This window comes from Oncorhynchus gorbuscha, unplaced genomic scaffold (genome assembly GCF_021184085.1).
Source record: "Oncorhynchus gorbuscha isolate QuinsamMale2020 ecotype Even-year unplaced genomic scaffold, OgorEven_v1.0 Un_scaffold_29:::fragment_2:::debris, whole genome shotgun sequence".
NCBI classification, from domain to species: Eukaryota; Metazoa; Chordata; class Actinopteri; order Salmoniformes; family Salmonidae; genus Oncorhynchus; species Oncorhynchus gorbuscha.
Genome location: NW_025745154.1, coordinates 1 through 19435, shown reverse-complemented (window position 1 = coordinate 19435; position 19435 = coordinate 1). Strand labels below are relative to the sequence as shown.

Below are 19435 nucleotides of genomic sequence, written 5' to 3'. Positions count from 1 at the left end.
TATTTATGAATAATTTTAAAGGAAACTTGCTTAATTTTGTTAACAAGTAGGTATGTGTGTGGCAACATCCAAACTTTTTTCCAACAGATATTATCAATAAATCCATTCCAATAAGGCATGACATAAGGTATAGATACAACATCCTGCTGAAACAAGGATCGTATCGCTCTGTTGTTGAATGGACCAAAAGAGAAACAAATCTTTCCTACTGATGAGTCAACAGGGTCAATAGAAGGTAGGCTCTGAGGGTCAGGTCTTGACATGTTCCTGAATAACATAGCAACACCTGAGGGAATGGCATCTAAAACAATTGCAAAATATTTAGGTGGGACCTTGTAAAGTGATAAGAATTCTTTATAACTGAGTAAAAGACCCTCTGCCTTTACCAGTTGGCTCACCAATAGGATATTATTTCTGAACCAATATTCTAAAAACAGAGAGGTATTTTTATACAATATATCCCGATTATTCCATATATAATATCTGTGTGGAGAAAAATTGTGTTTATAAATTAAGGACCATGACAAGAAAACCCGCCAATGAAAAGCAGAAAGTTTCACTGGAACTTTGTCAATATTATATAATTGCAAAACAACATGAAGTTAAGGCAACCAAAAGTAGAGAAGACATGATGAGGAATAAAATTCCAGATAGAAGTGGGTCTTCTTAGGAATTGTTTTATCCAATTGATCTTGAAAGTATTATTTAAAGTAGTAAAATCCAGAAAATTCAGTCCACCATTCTCATAAGTGTTCATTACAACAGTTTTCCTAATGTAATGGGTACGGTTTCTCCAAAGAAAGTTGAAAAGCATCTTGTCTATCTCCTTGCTTATTTTTTACGGTCAAGATATAAAGATAGAGCACCATATGTTAGTCTAGAGATACCTTCAGCCTTGGTTATTAGGACTGTACCTTTTAAAGATAAGTCCCTCTGTAGCCATTGATTTAGTTTCTTTCTGGGTTTTTTAAATAAGAGGGTTAAAATGTAGTAAGCCTCTAGACTTCTGATCCTTTGTAATGGTTATGCCTAAATATGTTAGTTCTTCTTTTACTGGAATACCATAATATGAAGGTGTCACACAATCTTTGACAGCCATCAGTTCACATTTATTAATGTTAAGATATAGACCAGACGCTTTGGAAAAGGATTGTGTCACATTGATCCATATGGGAATTTGGTTAGCGTCTTTCAGAAAAAGTGTAGAATCGTCAGCCAGCTGGTTTATAATAATGTAGCGACCCGCACAGACAGCTGTGTGTTATGTGTTAGGCTAGGAGGTGGTTGTGTTGTACTGACCAGTACCCGGTGTTCGCGGGGTCCGACATGTCAATCAACCTGCTATCTGCCAATCACGGGAATGCCTGGAATGTTCTGATGCCGGGCATCCTGGTGGTTGGCGGAGTGGCGTGGAGGGGGGTTGGGCAGGGGGGTGGAGCATTGGAAGTTAAGACCAGGTTCAGCCTTTGTTCTCTCTCTCTTACGTCTGGGCTTCACAAGAGAAGGTCACGATTGGCTTGTGGGTTATTTGTCATCTATTTGGCGTGTGCTACGGCCCAAACAGTAGCCTGTGTAAAGTTGGTTTAATAAACCGTCAATTCGCAAACTCAAGCCTCTGTCTGGACAATTGTTCATTTATGATCTAGTCAGGTCATTACAATAATTTCTTTACCAGCTATGGAAATACCTTGTACAGGACTATTATTTAAAGAAGTTGGGTGATTAATAAAAAACAGGTACGGAGAGATAGGACAACCTTGCCTAATTCCTCTCTTTAACTCAAATCAAATAAAAACACAATTGCAACGAACTCGCTTCGACCACTGACGTTCCAGAATAAGGCAAACGGCGAGTCTGTTTGTTTGGTTACCACGGTAACTACTATAGCTACCTAGCACACTTGCTAGCTACTTCAGTGAATGTTGAACACATTTCTACCGGTAAATGAACACTTTTCTAGTGGAAAACGTGTTCAATTATAGCCATGGTATAAAAGGGATACTCAACTTGGGGCTCTATGCGTTCTCTGGAAAATGCAACTCGGTGGAAGGTCAAACACCTACCACGTCATTCATTATTTTCTGTAGAATTTACAGCCCTTGGACCAAGGCTTGGTTGAGTATCCCTTACATAGGTTGTGTTCGTAAATTCACTCTGGCTATCTACTCCGATTTCAGAGCACTCTTGTTTGAGTGTGCCAGAATCATTTAATAACTGATGAATTAACGAATGCGCAATACTCAGTTGAATATGACCGAAGTTGTTGGTAAACGTAGGCAAAACAAACGTAATTCAATTGTTGCAAGACGCAGTTAGTCACCAACCAACGCTATAGATAAGATGAAAACAACCTCATCCGCTCTGCTATGGTGCTCTGAATTTGCGAACATCAAGAGCGCACTCTGGCACTCCAAAGTGAATTCATGAACGCACCAACTCATGAAGCCTGTAGGCTACTACCTGTAGGCTACTCTAGCCATCTACTACCAGGTGATGGCTAGAGAGCACATGTCAATACCAGAGGGTATGTTCGATATATAATGCAACAAAAATGTGACAAAAACATCAAGGGTTTAAAATGCGATAGGAATTTAACCACAACAATTATTTGTATTTGCACTAGGTCATCATCACACGTACCAAACACACGGGTGGATCTGTTCTGAACGCTTATTTAGAACCTCCATTTTCGATATGACGCAACAATCAGTATTTGAGCTGGTATAACGGATGTCTGTCACAGTTGAAGTGTACCTATGATGAAAATTACAGGCCTCTCATCTTTTTAAGTGGGAGAACTTGCACAATTGGTGGCTGACTAAATACTTCTTTGCCCCACTGTACATACATACAGTGGGGAGAACAAGTATTTGATACACTGACGATTTTGCAGGTTTTCCTACTTACAAAGCATGTAGAGGTCTGTAATTTTTATCATAGGTACACTTCAACTGTGACAGAAACTCCAGAAAATCACATTGTATGATTAAGTAATTTTATTTTAAGAATGTGTAATGTCAGAATAATAGTAGAGAGAATGATTTATTTCAGCTTTTATCACATTCCCAGTGGGCCAGAAGTTTCCATACACTCAATTAGTATTTGGTAGCATTGCCTATAAATTGTTTAACTTGGGTCAAGCGTTTTGGGTTGCCTTCCACAATAAGTTGGATGAATTTTTGCCTATTCCTCCTGACAGAGCTGGTGTAACTGAGTCAGGTTTGTAGGCCTCCTTGCTCACCCACGCTTTTTCAGCCACAAATTTTCTATGGGATTGAGGTCAGGGCTTTATGATGGCCACTCCAATACCTTGACTTTGTGGTCCTTAAGCCATTTTGCCACAACTTTGAAAGTATGCTTGGGGTTATTGTCCATTTCTAAGACCCATTTGCAACCAAACTTTAACTTCCTGATTGATGTCTTGAGATGTTGCTTCAATATATCCACATAATTTTCCTCCCTCGTGATGCCATCTATTTTGTGAAGTGCACCAGTCCCTTCTGCAGCAAAGCACCCCCACAACATGATTCTGCCACCCCAGTGTTTCACGGTTGGGATGGTGTTCTCCTCCAAACATAAATCAAATGAAATGAAATCGAATTTATTTTTATAGTCCTTCGTACATCAGCTGATATCTCAAAGTGCTGTACAGAAACCCAGCCTAAAACCCCAAACAGCAAGCAATGCAGGTGTAGAAGCACGGTGGCTAGGAAAAACTCCCTAGAAAGGCCAAAACCTAGGAAGAAACCTAGAGAGGAACCAGGCTATGTGGGGTGGCCATTCTTCTTCTGGCTGTGCGGGGTGGAGATTATAACAGAACGTGGCCAAGATGTTCAAATGTTCATAAATGACCAGCATGGTCAAATAATAATAATCACAGGCAGAACAGTCGAAACTGGAGCAGCATGTCCAGGTGGACTGGGGACAGCAAGGAGTCATCATGCTCGGTAGTCCTGAGGCATGGTCCTAGGGCTCAGGTCCTCTGAGAGAGAAGAAAGAGAGAATTAGAGAGAGCATACTTAAATTCACACAGGACACCGGATAGGACAGGAGAAGTACTCCAGATATAACAAACTGACCCTGGCCCCCCGACACAAACTACTGTAGCATAAATACTGGAGGCTGAGACAGGTGGGGTCAGGAGACACTGTGGCCCCCATCCGATGACACCCCCAGACAGGGCCAAACAGGAAGGATATAACCCCACCCACTTTGCCAAAGCACAGCCCCCACACCACTAGAGGGATATCTTCAACCACCAACTTACCATCCTGAGACGTACCCCTCCTAGGGACAGTATGAAAGAGCCCTAGTAAGCCAATGGCTCAACCCCTGTAATAGGGTTAAAGGCAGAGAATCCCAGTGGAAAGAGGGGAACCGACCAGGCAGAGACAGCAAGGGCGGTTCGTTGCTCCAGATCCTGACAATGGTCATTATGGCCAAACAGTTCTATTTTCTTTTATCAGACCAGAGGACATTTCTCCAAAAAGTACGATCTTTGTCCCCATATGCAGTTGCAAACCGTAGTCTGGCTTTTTTATAGCGGTTTTAGAGCAGTCACTTCTTCCTTGCTGAGCGGCCTTTCAGGTTATGTCGATATAGATACTTTCGAACCTGTTTCTTCCAGCATCTTCACAAGGTCCTTTGCTGTTGTACTGGGATCGATTTGCACTTTTCGCACCAAAGTACGTTCATCTCTAGGAGTCAGAGCGCGTCTCCTTCCTGAGGGGTATGACGTCTGCGTGGTCCCATGGTGTTTATACTTGCGTACTATTGTTTTGTACAGGTGAACGTGGTACCTCCAGGCATTTGGAAATTGCCTGAGGCACTGTGTTTGAAGGTAGGCCTTGAAATACATCCACAGGTACACCTCAATTGGACTCAAATGATGTCAATTAGCCTATTAGAAGCTTCTAAAGCCATGACATAATTTTCTGGAATTTTCCAAGCTGTTTAAAGGCACTAAACTTCTGGTCCACTGGAATTGTGATACAGTGAATTATAAGTTAAATAATTTGTCTGTCAACAATTGTTGGAAAAGTTACTTGATTCATGGACAAAGTAGATGTCCTAACTGACTTGCCAAAACTAGTTTGTTAATAAGAAATTTGTGGAGTGATTGAAAAACGAGTTTTAATGACTCCAACCTAAGTGTATGTAAACTTCCGACTTCAATTGTAGCTAGTTAATGGCTAATGTTATATGTTGTTGCTATACTGTATCCAACAGATTAGCCAGCTGGCTAGGCTATGGTTAGTTCTGGAGCTGGATTTGACATAAGTATTTAGGGGAAACTTTGCCACAGATGGATAGGGAAAACCAATATCCTTGCCATATATTGTTACGTCCAAAGTTTTGGCACGTTTCATAAATTGCTGCCGCGAATCCACCATAGAAATATTAAATAACCTCTGGTTATATGGATAGCCTAACTATTTAACGGTTCAGACTAGATTTGACTTTGTAATGGACACGGTGCAACGGTTGGTAGGCTTCTATAACAAGCTGCGCTACAGCAATGCCAAGTCAGCCTGTGCTCATGCCATGGCTAGGTAAAGTGAAATGATAGGCTACAATGACTTTGCTCATGATGCTGGCGCAAATGATACTGTATGTAAACAACACCCTGGGCGCATTGGACACGAAACGAAACACTAACACAAATGTAACAACAGCACAAAATAGATAAAGAAGTCTGTGGAATTTTCTTTCGCGGGTGGCTTTTCATTACTCGCGAAAAGGAAGAACTTTGCAGGTGTTTCTGAATAATAAACAATGCCATGCGTGTGGGTGAAACATTCAGATAAAAGCCCTGCCCTGAAACGAAACATAGATTACAAAGTATTAACACGTCATATCACAGGGGAAACAGATGGAATTGGCATGGAACATATCCAAAGTTAATACTTCGTATTTCCCATTTCAACCCCAAATATGTCTTACTTCGACTAATTATTTCCTTCTCAGTATTTCCTTTGTTTGCTGAAGCGCGAAGGCGTACCTGAACGATTACGTATTGATTTAAATTGTTTCGCAACATCATTTAAAACCGCGAAAATATTTTTCCACACCATTGCAAAATTGGTAGAATTGCAGGAAATACGCTTCAAAACTTTTCTCTCTGCCCCATGGAAAAATGAGTAGTTTTGCATTACATTTGTTAGAAAATCGCTAAATGTTTATCTCGCCCGTACCTAAATCCGTAAGGATTATTATTTTTTTCCCCTCACCTTTATTTAACCGGATAAACTAGTTGAGAACAAGTTCTCATTTACAACTGCAACCTGGCCAAGATAAAGCAAAGCAGTGCGACACAAACAACAACACAGAGTTACACATGGAATTAACAAGCATAGTCAATAACACAATAGCAGAAAATAAAGTCTATATACAGTGTGTGCAAATGGCGTGAGGAGGTAGAAAATAAATAAACCATAGTAGCGAAATAATTACAATTTAGCAGATTAACACTGGAGTGTTAAATGAGCAGATGATGATGTGCAAGTAGAGATACTGGTGTGCAAGAGAGCAGAAAAGTAAATAAGAACAATATGGGGATGAGGTAGGTAGATTGGGTGGGCTATTTACAGATGGACTATGTACAGCTGCAGCGATTTGTATGTTTAGCTCATATAATATAATTTAAATGTGTGCATTAGAGTGTCTGTAATATAATAAACGTGTCAAAACGAATGTAGACATGAATAATTGCATTTCTATAGCTTCCAAAACATTTATACTTGAGGAGATGGCTGCCCTGTGGCTTCAATACAGCGCCCTCCTCGTCATCCAGGGTTTATAGACATGATTGGTCTGTTTATCCAGGGTTTATAGACATGATTGGTCTGTTTATCCAGATCTTATAGACATGATTGGTCTATACCCAGACAGGGTTCAAATTTAGAATGAGCGATCTGAGCTGTGATTAGCTCGTTGCAGTCCAAAGAGCACGCCTATTTTTTTACTTGAAACAGCGGCGCCGGTTGGTTGCTAGAATGTTTATGTTTAAGCTGAGCCACCGGTAATCTAGCTAGCATGTAAATACAATTTGGTAACGTTTTCACCGGCTATATTAACGTTTCAATTACATAGCTATAGCAAATTCGGCCACTTTAAATAAGAAGACATAACGCCCGGTAAGTAACGTTAGCAAGTTAACGTAATCTAGCTATGCTAACTGTCTAACGTTAACTTCTTCATTTTGGCTAGCAAGTTAGCTAGCTAACGTAAACTAGGTATATTGTAGTTAACGATTATGATAACAGATGAAATGTCAGTAAGTATCATTGCTATAGCTATCTAGATTACGTTAGTTCTGACAGCAGGCTATAGCTATTTTTAGTAGCGAAACTGCAGTTGTGATTTTGCATATTCATTTTGGTAGTTTGGAGGCGCATGCACATTCTTTACTGGTAGATTGATTGTCGACTAAAGGCTGATCAACTGTCCGTTTTTATGCTTCCAGGATCAGGATGAACATGTCAGCTGAGGGAAGGACCCTCCTCTCAACTATGTTACCAGGGAAGAAACCTATGCCCTCGAAGGCTGCTAAAAATAACTCCCTAACAGTGGCATCGAAGATAAAGACCAAGATTCTCAGTAAGTAGCGTACAAGCTGCCATCACTAAATTGATGTAAGAGGTGGATTACCTTTTAATTTGTAATAGCCTATTGGTGGTTGATGAGGTAACTTGGTAAGTCATACTGCATTATCATATGTTTATTTCGAATTTCTGTTTCATGTATTTTCTAGACACATCCTCGTTCTTCAAGGTCTCCCTGAAACTAACAACAAGGCTCTGGCTCTGGCCTTGGTGGCTCAGAGGGAGAGAAGCAGACAGCTTGAAGTGGAAACTGTGCACCTACGGAAACAAGTGGAGTCTCTGAATTTTGACCTGGCTATTCGCAGATTCAAGCACAACCAACTGGTGGGTTAGAGAGGGACTCTGAGTCCATCTCTTTGAATAAGACATAGTGGGATCTAAATTTGGCTCCTTACCAGGTCACTTATTTAGAGGTGCTCTACGTAACAATATTGATCTATTTTCTCACAGACTTCAGTGTTAGTTTGACATAAAAGCATGGTAGTTGTTGACAGGTAATAATGAGAATTGTTTATTCAACTTCTATAGCGCTATTCATTACATAAAGAAATCTCGTGCTGTAAAGCAACAACTAAAAACAACATATCCTTTTACAGATTATAATCTTGAAAGACCTTCAACGCAACACTTTGGATAACTTGGAAAGGGCTGTGGACCTCTTCTCTGATGAAAATGTAAGTCCTCTTCCAGTATGTCCTCTATGCTACTATGCTAAACAGGGCTCTATACATTGCAACCATTTTACTCGCATACGCACCTAAAAGTAGATGTGTGCGAACTGAAAAAGTAGAGTATGAGCACATGTGCAAGTTGTGATTTATAGCTAAATAAATTGCTACCGTAGCTATTTTCAAAACTATTTCTGCCATTTTGTTTCATAACTGGTAGCTAATCACACAGGACTCTACATAGCTATTTATCTCACCTTGTGCAACAGTATCTGCTCATAAAGTAATATCTACCTCAGTGGTCTGGGGAGCAGCAACAGTGCCTGGGACCCTGTGCGCGCTGAGTGTAGTGCTGAAGGATTCATTTTTAGAAGTGCACAGGCATAAAGTTTGTTGAGTTTACCCAAAAGTCTATTCAAGTGTGACTTTCTTCTTGTGTTTCTTTGCTATTTACATCGTTTTGTTCACATACTAGTTTGAACTTTCTCGACTGTTAGGGAAGGGATGTTGGAGAATCTCATTTTGAACGGGAGTCCCACCATTACCACGGTAACGGCTCCCGCCCCTTAAAGGGGCAGCTGAAGGTTTTTGTCTCACAAGTGAGTTAAATATTTGAGGGTGCATTGTACTTGATTGAGCATGGAACGCCCCCGAAACCTTTTATTCGTGAACTTTTAGTTATTTCTTATGAGTACACATTTCTTATTATTCAAATACATTCACCGTGCTCCTAATAAAAATAAAAAAAAACATTTTTTAAAACTTTTTACTTAAGAGCACATGCTCCTTGTAAAAAAAAAATGTCAGTGTAGAGCCCTGCTAAATTGTTTTTCTTTCTGTCAAAGGATTCCCCTGAAATATCTGAAGACTGCAGTAAGCCACCCCCTGATAAAAAAGAGGAAAATGTTCAGATGGAGAGGTAATAATGAGACTCCTATTCATGTTTGCTGTTACAGCAATACAGTTACGGTCTTACTGTTAATTATTTCTGTTCACACATTTCCCCTCATATTTATTTTCATTCTAGGGTAGCGGTTCAGATACCTCTTATCATAGCAGAGCAGTCCAGGGATTTGGTGTCCCCTTCAAAACAGACCAGCATGAGCCAAGAGGTTGTAGTAAATGACAGAGGAAACACGTCCACAAATCCTTTTGGGACCCAAAGTAGGTCATCAGAGTCCAATGCCAGTAAAGGTAAGGGGGCTGGAGCATGGAGAATTCAGAACTACCCCACATTTTGAAATGCATGACCTTTCAGCATTAGGTTGGTTATTGAAGTTTTTCAGTAACTCACATGTATTCTTAACCTACAGAGAGCATTAATAAGATGGAGCAACAAGTGGACAATACTTTGAAATCGACCCAAAAGAGAACATCCCGACAATCCAGTAGCCTAAAAGATGAGGTGGAAAAGTGGTCAAAGATTTATTCTGACACTGGACTTGACCCTATCCCAGCAGTCTTGCCATCTGTTGTCTCCACAACTAATATTCTACAGCCCTCTGGTACTGATAAAGTTGTGCACCATCCAAACAGCTTAATGGAGACCACATTGGCGCTTGCAATAAAGACCACTGCCGGGGAAGCAGAGAAGACCACCATCAATGATACAGAGATGGAGATAACTATTGGGGACAGCGCTGCTGAAATCGTTACAGTGGAGACCAAGCCCAAGAAAGCTTATGGACCAAAGAAACTGAAGGTGCCAAAGACAAAAATCCCTTGTCTATTAGCGAAGGTTGGAAATAAGAACTGTGGGCCAACACATGTTGTTGAGAATCTAGAGGTGAAGAGCTCTGCGGTAAACGTGGAGCTGCCGACAGCGATACAAAAGGTGTTTTCCGCAACACCACTACATACAGACAACCCTACAGCGGAGAGTGTGGATGTAGAACACAGAGAAGAGGACTTCATTGAGAACTCAGCCAGTGAGATAGAATCCCTTGTTGCCCGCAGAAAGACTTATGTCACCTCTCGCATCACCAAACACAAAAAACCTACCCGAGAATCCCATAAAACAACACCAGATTTTCCAAAAACGTTTGACCCAAGAAAAACTTTTGAAGTGCCTCTCCAATCCAAATCCCATCGAAGTGTCTCACCTGACCCGTTTGAAGATGACTTTTTCAATGACCCTGAAGCTCAGAAGTCTGTATTTAAACTAGCCGGGGCAAACCCATTGGTCATAGATGCCACGGAGAACAAAGTCACGAAAACTAAAGGTCACAAGACTTTTGTGATTTCTAATGAGCCTACATCTAGGAAGTGCCAGAAGAAATCCAAAGAACGCAGGAAGACTAAAGCACAGCCTGTCATGGTGGACCATGAATTACACATTGAAACAAAGGATCCATTCCTTCTGCCTCAACCTCTCATTGAAGAGGAGTCTCATTCTCCTGAAAGGTGCCCAGCCTATGTAGACATGGATACCACCCTGCACGAATACAGGGAATCGCACAGTGCTTCCAGACCTCTGTCCACTACACGGAGCAGTAAGAGACCCACCAGAGTGAAAGGCAGAGGGACGTTTGTGGTCTCGGCGAACAGGGACAGCTCCTCTGTGAACAGTACAATATTAGATGATGCTTGGGCTGAAAAGCTGGTGTGCACTCCGACTACAGGGTATGACTCTGTTGCAGAAGAAGGGAAAGAAACGGTCAGGGAAGCAAGCATAGAGGAGCATCTGACTGGACCTCACCCAGATTATTGTCTAGCTGCTGGGCGCAAGACTACAGACTCTGGGGTTGAAGAAACTCATGCCTCCTCTAAACGTCCATGGCTTGCTACCCATGAACCTGCAAGGAATTCAGAGGGCCAAGAAAGCTTATGTGTTGAGGAAGAAATGCCCCCATGGGAGATCGGTGACTCCATTTCAGTTGCTGCAGAGCAAAAGCCCAAGAAAGCCAGGAGAGTGGAGACGGCAAAATCAAGGATGAAGACTGATTCACAGAAGGGTTACTGTCTTGCCCCTGTGAAAGAAAGGAAAAAAAAGACTAAAAGTAGCATCACTAAAGGATTGGCGCCTGGGGGTGCAGGTAATATTTTGTCTAGTAAGACTCTGGATAGCCAGAGTAGTATAGGTGTACGCACTGTAGCACAAAATGCAGAAGTACAGCCTGTGGCGGATCCCAAAGTTGTGCACGTCTTCACACACTCTGCCACCACTGAGGAGAGCTGTGAAACTCGTGAACGTTTGTCTTCACTTGAGGTCCTGAGTCCAGACTTCAAAGTCAGCAGCTTCAAGCCCCGGTCCAACCATGGCCCTAAACCGAGATGTAGAGCCACTTTTGTCATACCCAATAGTTTTAGCGATTCCACCAGAAACAGGAAGAACCACATTGTTCCTGACTCCTTGTCCCAGGATGATGGTGACACAAACAGCAGGACATCTAATGTGTCATTATCAACTGTTGAGACCAACACAGAATTGCCTGACAGTGGTGAAGGAGTACGACAGAGCCTGAGGGAGCTGCTCATGGACGATAGGCCTCCGTGGGAGTCCTCTGTGGATGTCAGCTGTTCAAATGAGACTGGATTTGACACTCCAGCCTCAAGCCCTAAAAGGGTTGCTTCTTCTGCTCACAAGGTTGCTGTATATAAAGAGTCGGCTGAGGTTATGGCTGAAAGATCTCCAGGTACGAATGATTTTATTGTTGACTGTATTTTTATTTGTGTGAGATGTAGGTATTCTAATGGTTGTTTTATGTTTTACCAACAGTAGCAGAAAGAGCCCTGAAGCCACTAACCAACACCAACTGGACAGATGATGAAGACACAGGACGGGCCAGGCGACGGGGAGCTGCCATTAGCTACAAGTTGCCAACCATTAACTGGTGAGGAATGCTCTCGAAATGAAACTAAAGCTTACCGTTAGTATGTTATCAGTAGCTTGCACAGTGATTAGGTTGGTTTTGCTAGTGGTCAGGTTGGTTTTTGCTAGTGGTCAGGTTGGTTTTTGCTAGTGGTCAGGTTGGTTTTGCTAGTGGTCAGGTTGGTTTTTGCTAGTGGTCAGGTTGGTTTTTGCTAGTGGTCAGGTTGGTTTTTGCTAGTGGTCAGGTTGGTTTTTGCTAGTGGTCAGGTTGGTTTTTGCTAGTGGTCAGGTTGGTTTTTGCTAGTGGTCAGGTTGGTTTTGCTAGTGGTCAGGTTGGTTTTGCTAGTGGTCAGGTTGGTTTTGCTAGTGGTCAGGTTGGGTTTTGCTAGTGGTCAGGTTGGGTTTTGCTAGTGGTCAGGTTGGGTTTTGCTAGTGGTCAGGTTGGGTTTTGCTAGTGGTCAGGTTGGGTTTTGCTAGTGGTCAGGTTGGTTTTGCTAGTGGTCAGGTTGGTTTTGCTAGTGGTCAGGTTGGTTTTGCTAGTGGTCAGGTTGGTTTTAGTGCTCAGGTGGTCTAGTGGTCAGGTTGGTTTTTGCTGGTCAGGTTGGGTTTTGCTAGTGGTCAGGTTGGTTTTGCTAGTGGTCAGGTTGGTTTTTGCTAGTGGTCAGGTTGGTTTTTGCTAGTGGTCAGGTTGGTTTTGCTAGTGGTCAGGTTGGTTTTGCTAGTGGTCAGGTTGGTTTTTGCTAGTGGTCAGGTTGGTTTTTGCTAGTGGTCAGGTTGGTTTTTGCTAGTGGTCAGGTTGGTTTTGCTAGTGGTCAGGTTGGTTTTGCTAGTGGTCAGGTTGGTTTTGCTAGTGGTCAGGTTGGTTCTATCAGGCTATGATACCAGCCCTTGATTATTCAACTGTTGTTTCTTTCTTTTAACAGCAAAATGAGACGTGGAGATAAGTTCTCAGACACCAAGTACCTGAGTTCCCCCATTTTTAAAGCGAAGAAGAAGAAGAAAAGACAACAGAAGGACACATATAAACCTGGCAGTTTGGAGAACATGCATTCAGTTAATTGACTTTATTCTGTGACATCTAATTGAATTCTTACACATATTGCCAATGCTTTTATTGTTTTTCCCTTTTGTTTTAATATAAGTTTACAAATAAAATGTCAATACATTTTAGGTTGAAAATCTTTTTGTTAATATAGCACCCACTTTATTAGTCATGAAGGAATAAATAATTGAATAAGGCTGTAAGAAATACATTTTTTTTGTTTTGTGACAGTATCAGATATGCGATACAGACATGCATTATCTGGATGTTCCAGTCAGTCACCTAAGGGTAAGTCGAACACTCTTATGCAATAGCTAGTTGCCTCTAATGGTATATTTAAAGTTGTTGCAATATGATTCGACGGAGCATGTTACAAAACAACTTTAATTATGCCCTTTGGGGCAGCTAGCTATTGCTTAAGGTTGTTCAACTCATCCTTAGGTGACTGACTGCACCATTTAGCTCATCTATGGCTGGATCATATCATGGTTAAGTGCCGACCAACGCACCGCACCTCCTTATGTTTCTAAAATAATCTGGACCTGTATTGTGTGAGTGATTGACTGGAGGCCCTGTGTGAATTATTCAGAGTAGGCTGTTCACTTAGGAGGCTGTGGTTGTCTTTCTGCTCCCCTCGGTCTCTACTGTACACAGCCTTTCCACAAGCAGGTGTCCCCTGAAGCGGCTACCGTTTGCAGTGTGTCTTTTGGTTGGTTTATTTACATGAAACACATTAGTGATTTTGTGCTACTCTGACATCTGGAGTAGTACTGCAGTTTTTGGGTGTAACCATTGCTGATAATTCTGCATCGTGTGGTAAGTACAGATTGCTTTACAACATGAATGTGTGTCTGTATTAAAAATATGGCCAACTGTAATGTTATATGGATTTAGATTGCCAATTTGATCATGTAACTCAGATTTGAATAAGTACCCATTTTACCAGGCACATGCTACATAAAATGTTATGTAAATCAACAGTGACCTATTTAGGTCAACCTCTCATTTTGGAGACAAGTTGTGGGAAAAGGTTGTGAGGCCAAATCTTTGTCAGACAAAGTCTAGACCTACTTCTATTCACCTTGCTTTTGCCTCGCTTAAGCACTTCAGGCTGCACAATAATCGTCAGCGATTAAAGGTTTAGTAAAAACATATTTGTGTTCTGCTGGATGTGAGTTTAATGGCTTGTATCACATTTCCTGGACCCTGTGTAGGGCCAGAGAGGTGCCAGGTTCAAGACTACCCTGCAGTCTGCACTATGTCTTATGGCTCATATACTATGTCTTGTATATAAGCCCCAGCTGAGGTCAGCGTGGAAAACAGACATGCAGTATCATACTATATCATCACCTGTTGATTTCTTTCCATCTCCATCCTTTATCTACAATGTAACTTCCCTTCCTCCAATTTCTTACCCTGGTCCAAGATCAGTTTGTGCTGCCATGCCAACTCCTAGGGTCATTGTCAAGTACTTTGACGTTATATTTGCAAACCTAGTTTTGTGTAGGCTACAGGACCCCCAAGGAGTTATCCCTCTGCATGAGTAGCACTATCTCAGAGAAATGGAGACAAGGCGACTGAGAAGAGACATCGAAGCCCTTCTGTGAGTTGCTTTCTGTGGATGATAAAATGATAGATTTAGAGGAATGGTGTGTGGGAAGAGGAAATTTAGATGAATAGCCATTCTATTTCTTCAGGCGCTTGAAAGAGTTTTGTGTTTTGAACAGGGGAGATTACATTGGTCAGAAACTGAGAGAGAATGGCTTTGACCCCAAGGGGAAAGGATCCACTAGCATGCTGGATGACCTGGTAGGAATCTCAACACACGTTCTGGAGTGCACCATCCTCCGCCAGGGGTTAATGTGGGATGTTATATACAGTTAAACCGTTGACTGTTTTTATGATTATTTCAACATTTATTCAAACCCTGTACTTAATGTGTCTGTACTTCCATCCAGGCCCATTATGACTTGGCCATAAGTGTTGCCCTTTGGTGGCTAAAGAAAGAGGAGCGACATGATGTTATGGACAGAGACATTGTGTAAGTACATTGAAACATTGACTTCCAAACACAATACCACTTGATTGTGTCGTCCTGAGTAACCTTATCTGAGACATGAAGACTTCTGCTAACTTTCTTATCTACTGTATTGGCTTTAGCTCTAAGCCAGGTTACTGTAAATCCCTTTATGACAACTGATGATATGAAAATGATTTTTCTAAATCAAATTGGATTGATTGACTTTGTTCCCTGTAGTGGAGTGGGAAGCCCAGGTTATAATGACCAGTACCCCAACCACCTGGAGAGAGAAGCCATGATCCTTTCTTCCTTCGCTGGGATGATCCTGGTGAGTAGACTGAGTACTTGGGCATACAGTATGCCAGGGGTTGTGAGTCTAGCACGGCTCAGTCTGCAGTCTTACTGACCCTTAGTAACCCTTGTAATCTAGAAGCGTTTGGCAGAGTTGGGAGTCTACTACCACGGCTCAGTCCAAAGTGTCAATGACCCTTAAGCTAAACTCCCTTGTTACTACACAATGAATCACCAGTCTCCAAAGCCATGCTCCTCTGTTGCTAAACTTTGACTGAAGATACGTTATAAAGGTTTTGTATCATTTCCACCGGTCGTTTTGAAAGTAGTGCTCACCAGCCAAAACGGGTCTCAAGTACACAATTGTGTACTCTGTCATCTATTTTGTATGATCCAGTATGTTACGCTTGCAATTCATACAATGTTACAAATTTGTTAAGCTTAAGTTCCCGTTTAGTCTCTAAATCAGCTGCAACAGTATATTTCAAACTGGGCAGCATTGCCTAGTTCATGATCTTTCCCTGGGTTGACCATGTGGTCCTTTTATGATTATTGTGAATTGTGTTACAAACTATATTTCCCCTCTGCTCTAACCTCCGTTCTGTTGTCCTCTCTGCTCCAGAATAGCTTGCCTGTAAAATACATTCTTGCCCTCTACACCACCAAACCGTCTGCCGCTTATCCCCACCAGCACTCCAAGGTAGATTGAGTTTAGAATACTGCACATTTCTATATCCCCAATGTTAGTATAGCCTAATCCTACAGCCTAGACTTGTCTGTGTGGGAAGAAGGTATTATGGGGTATCATATATAACACACTGAGTGTATAAAACATTAAAAATACCTCAGTGTATAGTAAGTAAGTAGGCCTTCAGCCTCAGTGTTATCTGATCTATAATGATCATTTGCTGTGGTATAATGCTGTGTTGCTCTGTATACATATTCAGTAGGCCTAAATGTACCACAACATTATAAGACATTAATTAGAAGGTCTTAAAATAGAAAAATGTATCTGATGACTGTCTCTACAGAGCGCCATTGTTCATCCCTTCACCTTGTCCTATCACCCGTTTGCCATGCTGGGCTCATTCAAGGCCGTGGACCACTCCAGAAAGCACAGTATGTCAGGATGTGTGCATGTGTGTTCATCCTACACTACCATTCATTAAACACATCAAACAATGCCAGTCTCCCTCTACCTTGCTCGCATGTGACTTGCCTTTCCTCACTTGTGTTTACGGTAGTTTATAGAACAAGTTATGTAAGCACCCTGACCAGTTTTGACTCAGCCTTCTCTCTGATTATTTTCCTTCAGCCCAGAATTTGAAGCGATGGCTGTCTGTGCAGGGTAAACGAGGTGCTGCCCCTGATGGACGGAGGGCCTTGGTGCAGTCCTCCTCATCCACATCTAACTCCTTTCTCTGTGTGAGTGGCAATCATAGACATACACTCCCCTATGTATTTGGACAGTGAAGCTACATTTTTTTTAGTTGGTTCTTCATACATATCTGTTTTACTGTTTAGAAATGAATGCACTTTATGTATCTAGTCCCCACATTTGAAGGTGTCATAAGGATTTGGACAAATTCACTTATAGTATATTACATTCAGGAAAAAGTTTAGTTATTTGGTCCCATATTCTGAGCAGGGTCGTTCCACGAGAGTACCTTTTATCTCCCTTTGATATTTTAAGTAGAAATTGTGCACCAATGTTGAATTTGAAAAGCCTGTTATATTAAATGCAGTGGCCTTTAATATAGACTACATGGAAAATCCAATAAATCATGCTAACCTCTCACCATTTCCAATAACAGGAAAGTTTGTTCTTGGGGGGTATGATATTTATGCATCTGTAACTTTCTCACTCATCATTATTCATGATTCATTCATGATTATTCGTAATCATGGTAGCATCCACGTTAATGTAGAAGTGTTCAGAAACATATTATATTGTTATTTATAAACTGAGTGGTTTGAGCCCTAAATGCTCATTGGCTGACAGCCCTGGTATATTTAAGCAATAGGGCACGAGGGGGTGTGGTATATGGCCAATACACCACGGCTAAGGGCTGTACTTAGGCATGACGCATCGCAGAGTGCCTGGACACAGCCCTTAGCCATGGTATATTGGCCATATACCAAAACCCCCGAGGTGCCTTATTGCTATTATAAACTGGTTACCAATGTAATTAGAGCAGTAAAAATAAATGTTTTGTCATACCCATGGTATGCGGTCTGATATACCACGTCTGTCAGCCAATCAGCATTCAGGGCTCTAACCACCCAGTTTATAACGGACCGAATACCACGGATATGACAAAACCTTTATTTTTACTCCTCTAATTACATTGGTAACCAGTTTATAATAGCAATAAGGCACCCCGGGGGTTTGTTGCATTGTGCCTAAGAACAGCTCTTAGACGCAGTATATTGGCCATATACTACACCCCCTCGTGCCTTATTGCTTAATTATAATAAAAGTGACTCCAAAATGACACAATACATAATTTACCATTAATTTCTATTGAGCACAACAAAATCCGAAACACAACCAAAACAAACTGCAAATGCATCCAACAAGTTTGTAGTCACAAGCTTGATGTAGTCATTGCGTGCTAGGAATATGGTACCAAATACTAAACTTTTGACTGAATGTAATACACTATAAGTGAATTTGTCCAAATAATTATGACACCTTCAAATGTGGGGACTAGATACATAAAGTGCTTTCATTTCTAAACAGTAAAACAGTATGAAACTACTGTCGCTTCATATGAAATATTTGATCTCAAATCCAAAATGCTGGAGTATAGAGACAAATTAAAAGTTTTAGCTTCACTTTCCAAATAAATATGTAGGGGAGTGTAGACTTGACATTTAAAGCAGTTGTGAATTTGATCATTATTTCAACAAACATCCCAACCTTGTTATAAAGTTGAAAAATACTGCTTGAATGGACTCTACTGCTTTCTTGTGTTTTGAACTAGAACTCCTCTTTACTGTCCATGTTTTCTGTCCCCTACACAGGACAGTGGTGAGTCATTGAAAGAACAAGCAGAGCATTATGAAGTACCACAATAATCTCTACAGGATTAAGGAAAGTCCTTTCCTCTTCTGTGTTACTACACCATTATTATATTGTTATTACATGGTTATTACAGGGTTATTACAAGGTTATTCCTGTGTTATTACACTGGGTGAAATTTGATGTCCATGTTATGAGCCTGCTACTACTGGGCCTTCACATTCAAGGAACTCTGGCCAATAGTAAGTATCAATCCTCCAGTGTGTTATCATATCACTAGGGGTTTCGTCTATATTTGGTTGTAGGTCAGACCATGTCCATCTATAAGCAATACAAATGTTTGACTACATCATAGACACTATTGTACAATAAACCATTCACTGTCTGTAACAACAAAGTTGCCTAGTTAAATAAAGGTTAAATTAAAAAGTACATATTTATATCAGTTATGTGACAATCAGGCATGTAGTGTTTAAGTGCTAATTATGGGGGAATTCTGACCCGAGTTAAGCGCTCCTAAATGCAGTGTAATTTTTTCATATTTTTTTCTCTATGCATATTCTGACCTTGAGAATAGCATGCCAATCACCCGCTATTCGTTTGGGGTGGAGATCAAAGAGAGGAAGTTGTGTCAACATACAGTGGGGCAAAAAAGTATTTAGTCAGCCACCAATTGTGCAAGTTCTCCCACTTAAAAAGATGAGAGGCCTGTAATTTTCATCATAGGTACACTTCAACTATGACAGACAAAATAAGAAAGAAAAAAATCCTGAAAATCACATTGTAGGATTTTTAATGAATTTATTTGCAAATGATGGCAGAAAATAAGTATTTGGTCAATAAAACAAGTTTATCTCAATACTTTGTTATATACCCTTTCTTGGCAATGACAGAGGTCAAACGTTTTCTGTAAGTCTTCACAAGGTTTTCACACACTGTTGCTGGTATTTTGGCCCATTCCTCCATGCAAATCT

General features: G+C 41.1%; 2 protein-coding genes across 4 annotated transcripts; both read left to right on the top strand.

Moving 5' to 3' along the window:
• The first annotated feature begins 6953 nt into the window (after nucleotides 1–6953).
• On the top strand, nucleotides 6954–13253 carry sgo2 (shugoshin 2). Of its 2 annotated transcripts, XM_046332856.1 has the most exons (10): nucleotides 6954–7136; nucleotides 7466–7599; nucleotides 7754–7928; nucleotides 8201–8278; nucleotides 8770–8871; nucleotides 9118–9191; nucleotides 9300–9466; nucleotides 9586–11907; nucleotides 11991–12105; nucleotides 13007–13253. In XM_046332856.1, exons 6-10 carry the CDS (start codon nucleotides 9184–9186, stop codon nucleotides 13143–13145), a joined length of 2751 nt encoding a protein of 916 aa, XP_046188812.1. In that variant the 5' UTR covers nucleotides 6954–7136; nucleotides 7466–7599; nucleotides 7754–7928; nucleotides 8201–8278; nucleotides 8770–8871; nucleotides 9118–9183; the 3' UTR covers nucleotides 13146–13253. The 2 variants fall into 2 exon arrangements, with proteins under 2 accessions (XP_046188812.1, XP_046188814.1); XM_046332858.1 differs by lacking the exon at nucleotides 8770–8871.
• Nucleotides 13254–13396: 143 nt separating this feature from the next.
• On the top strand, nucleotides 13397–18877 carry LOC124017607 (uncharacterized protein C2orf80-like). Of its 2 annotated transcripts, none has more exons than XM_046332859.1 (9): nucleotides 13397–13941; nucleotides 14633–14728; nucleotides 14853–14934; nucleotides 15084–15166; nucleotides 15383–15473; nucleotides 16059–16136; nucleotides 16468–16555; nucleotides 16752–16861; nucleotides 18464–18877. In XM_046332859.1, the coding sequence occupies exons 2-9, from the start codon at nucleotides 14688–14690 to the stop codon at nucleotides 18515–18517; spliced, it is 627 nt and encodes a 208-aa protein (XP_046188815.1). In that variant the 5' UTR covers nucleotides 13397–13941; nucleotides 14633–14687; the 3' UTR covers nucleotides 18518–18877. The 2 variants fall into 2 exon arrangements, with proteins under 2 accessions (XP_046188815.1, XP_046188816.1); XM_046332860.1 differs by having other exon boundaries at nucleotides 14623–14728.
• Nucleotides 18878–19435: the final 558 nt, after the last annotated feature.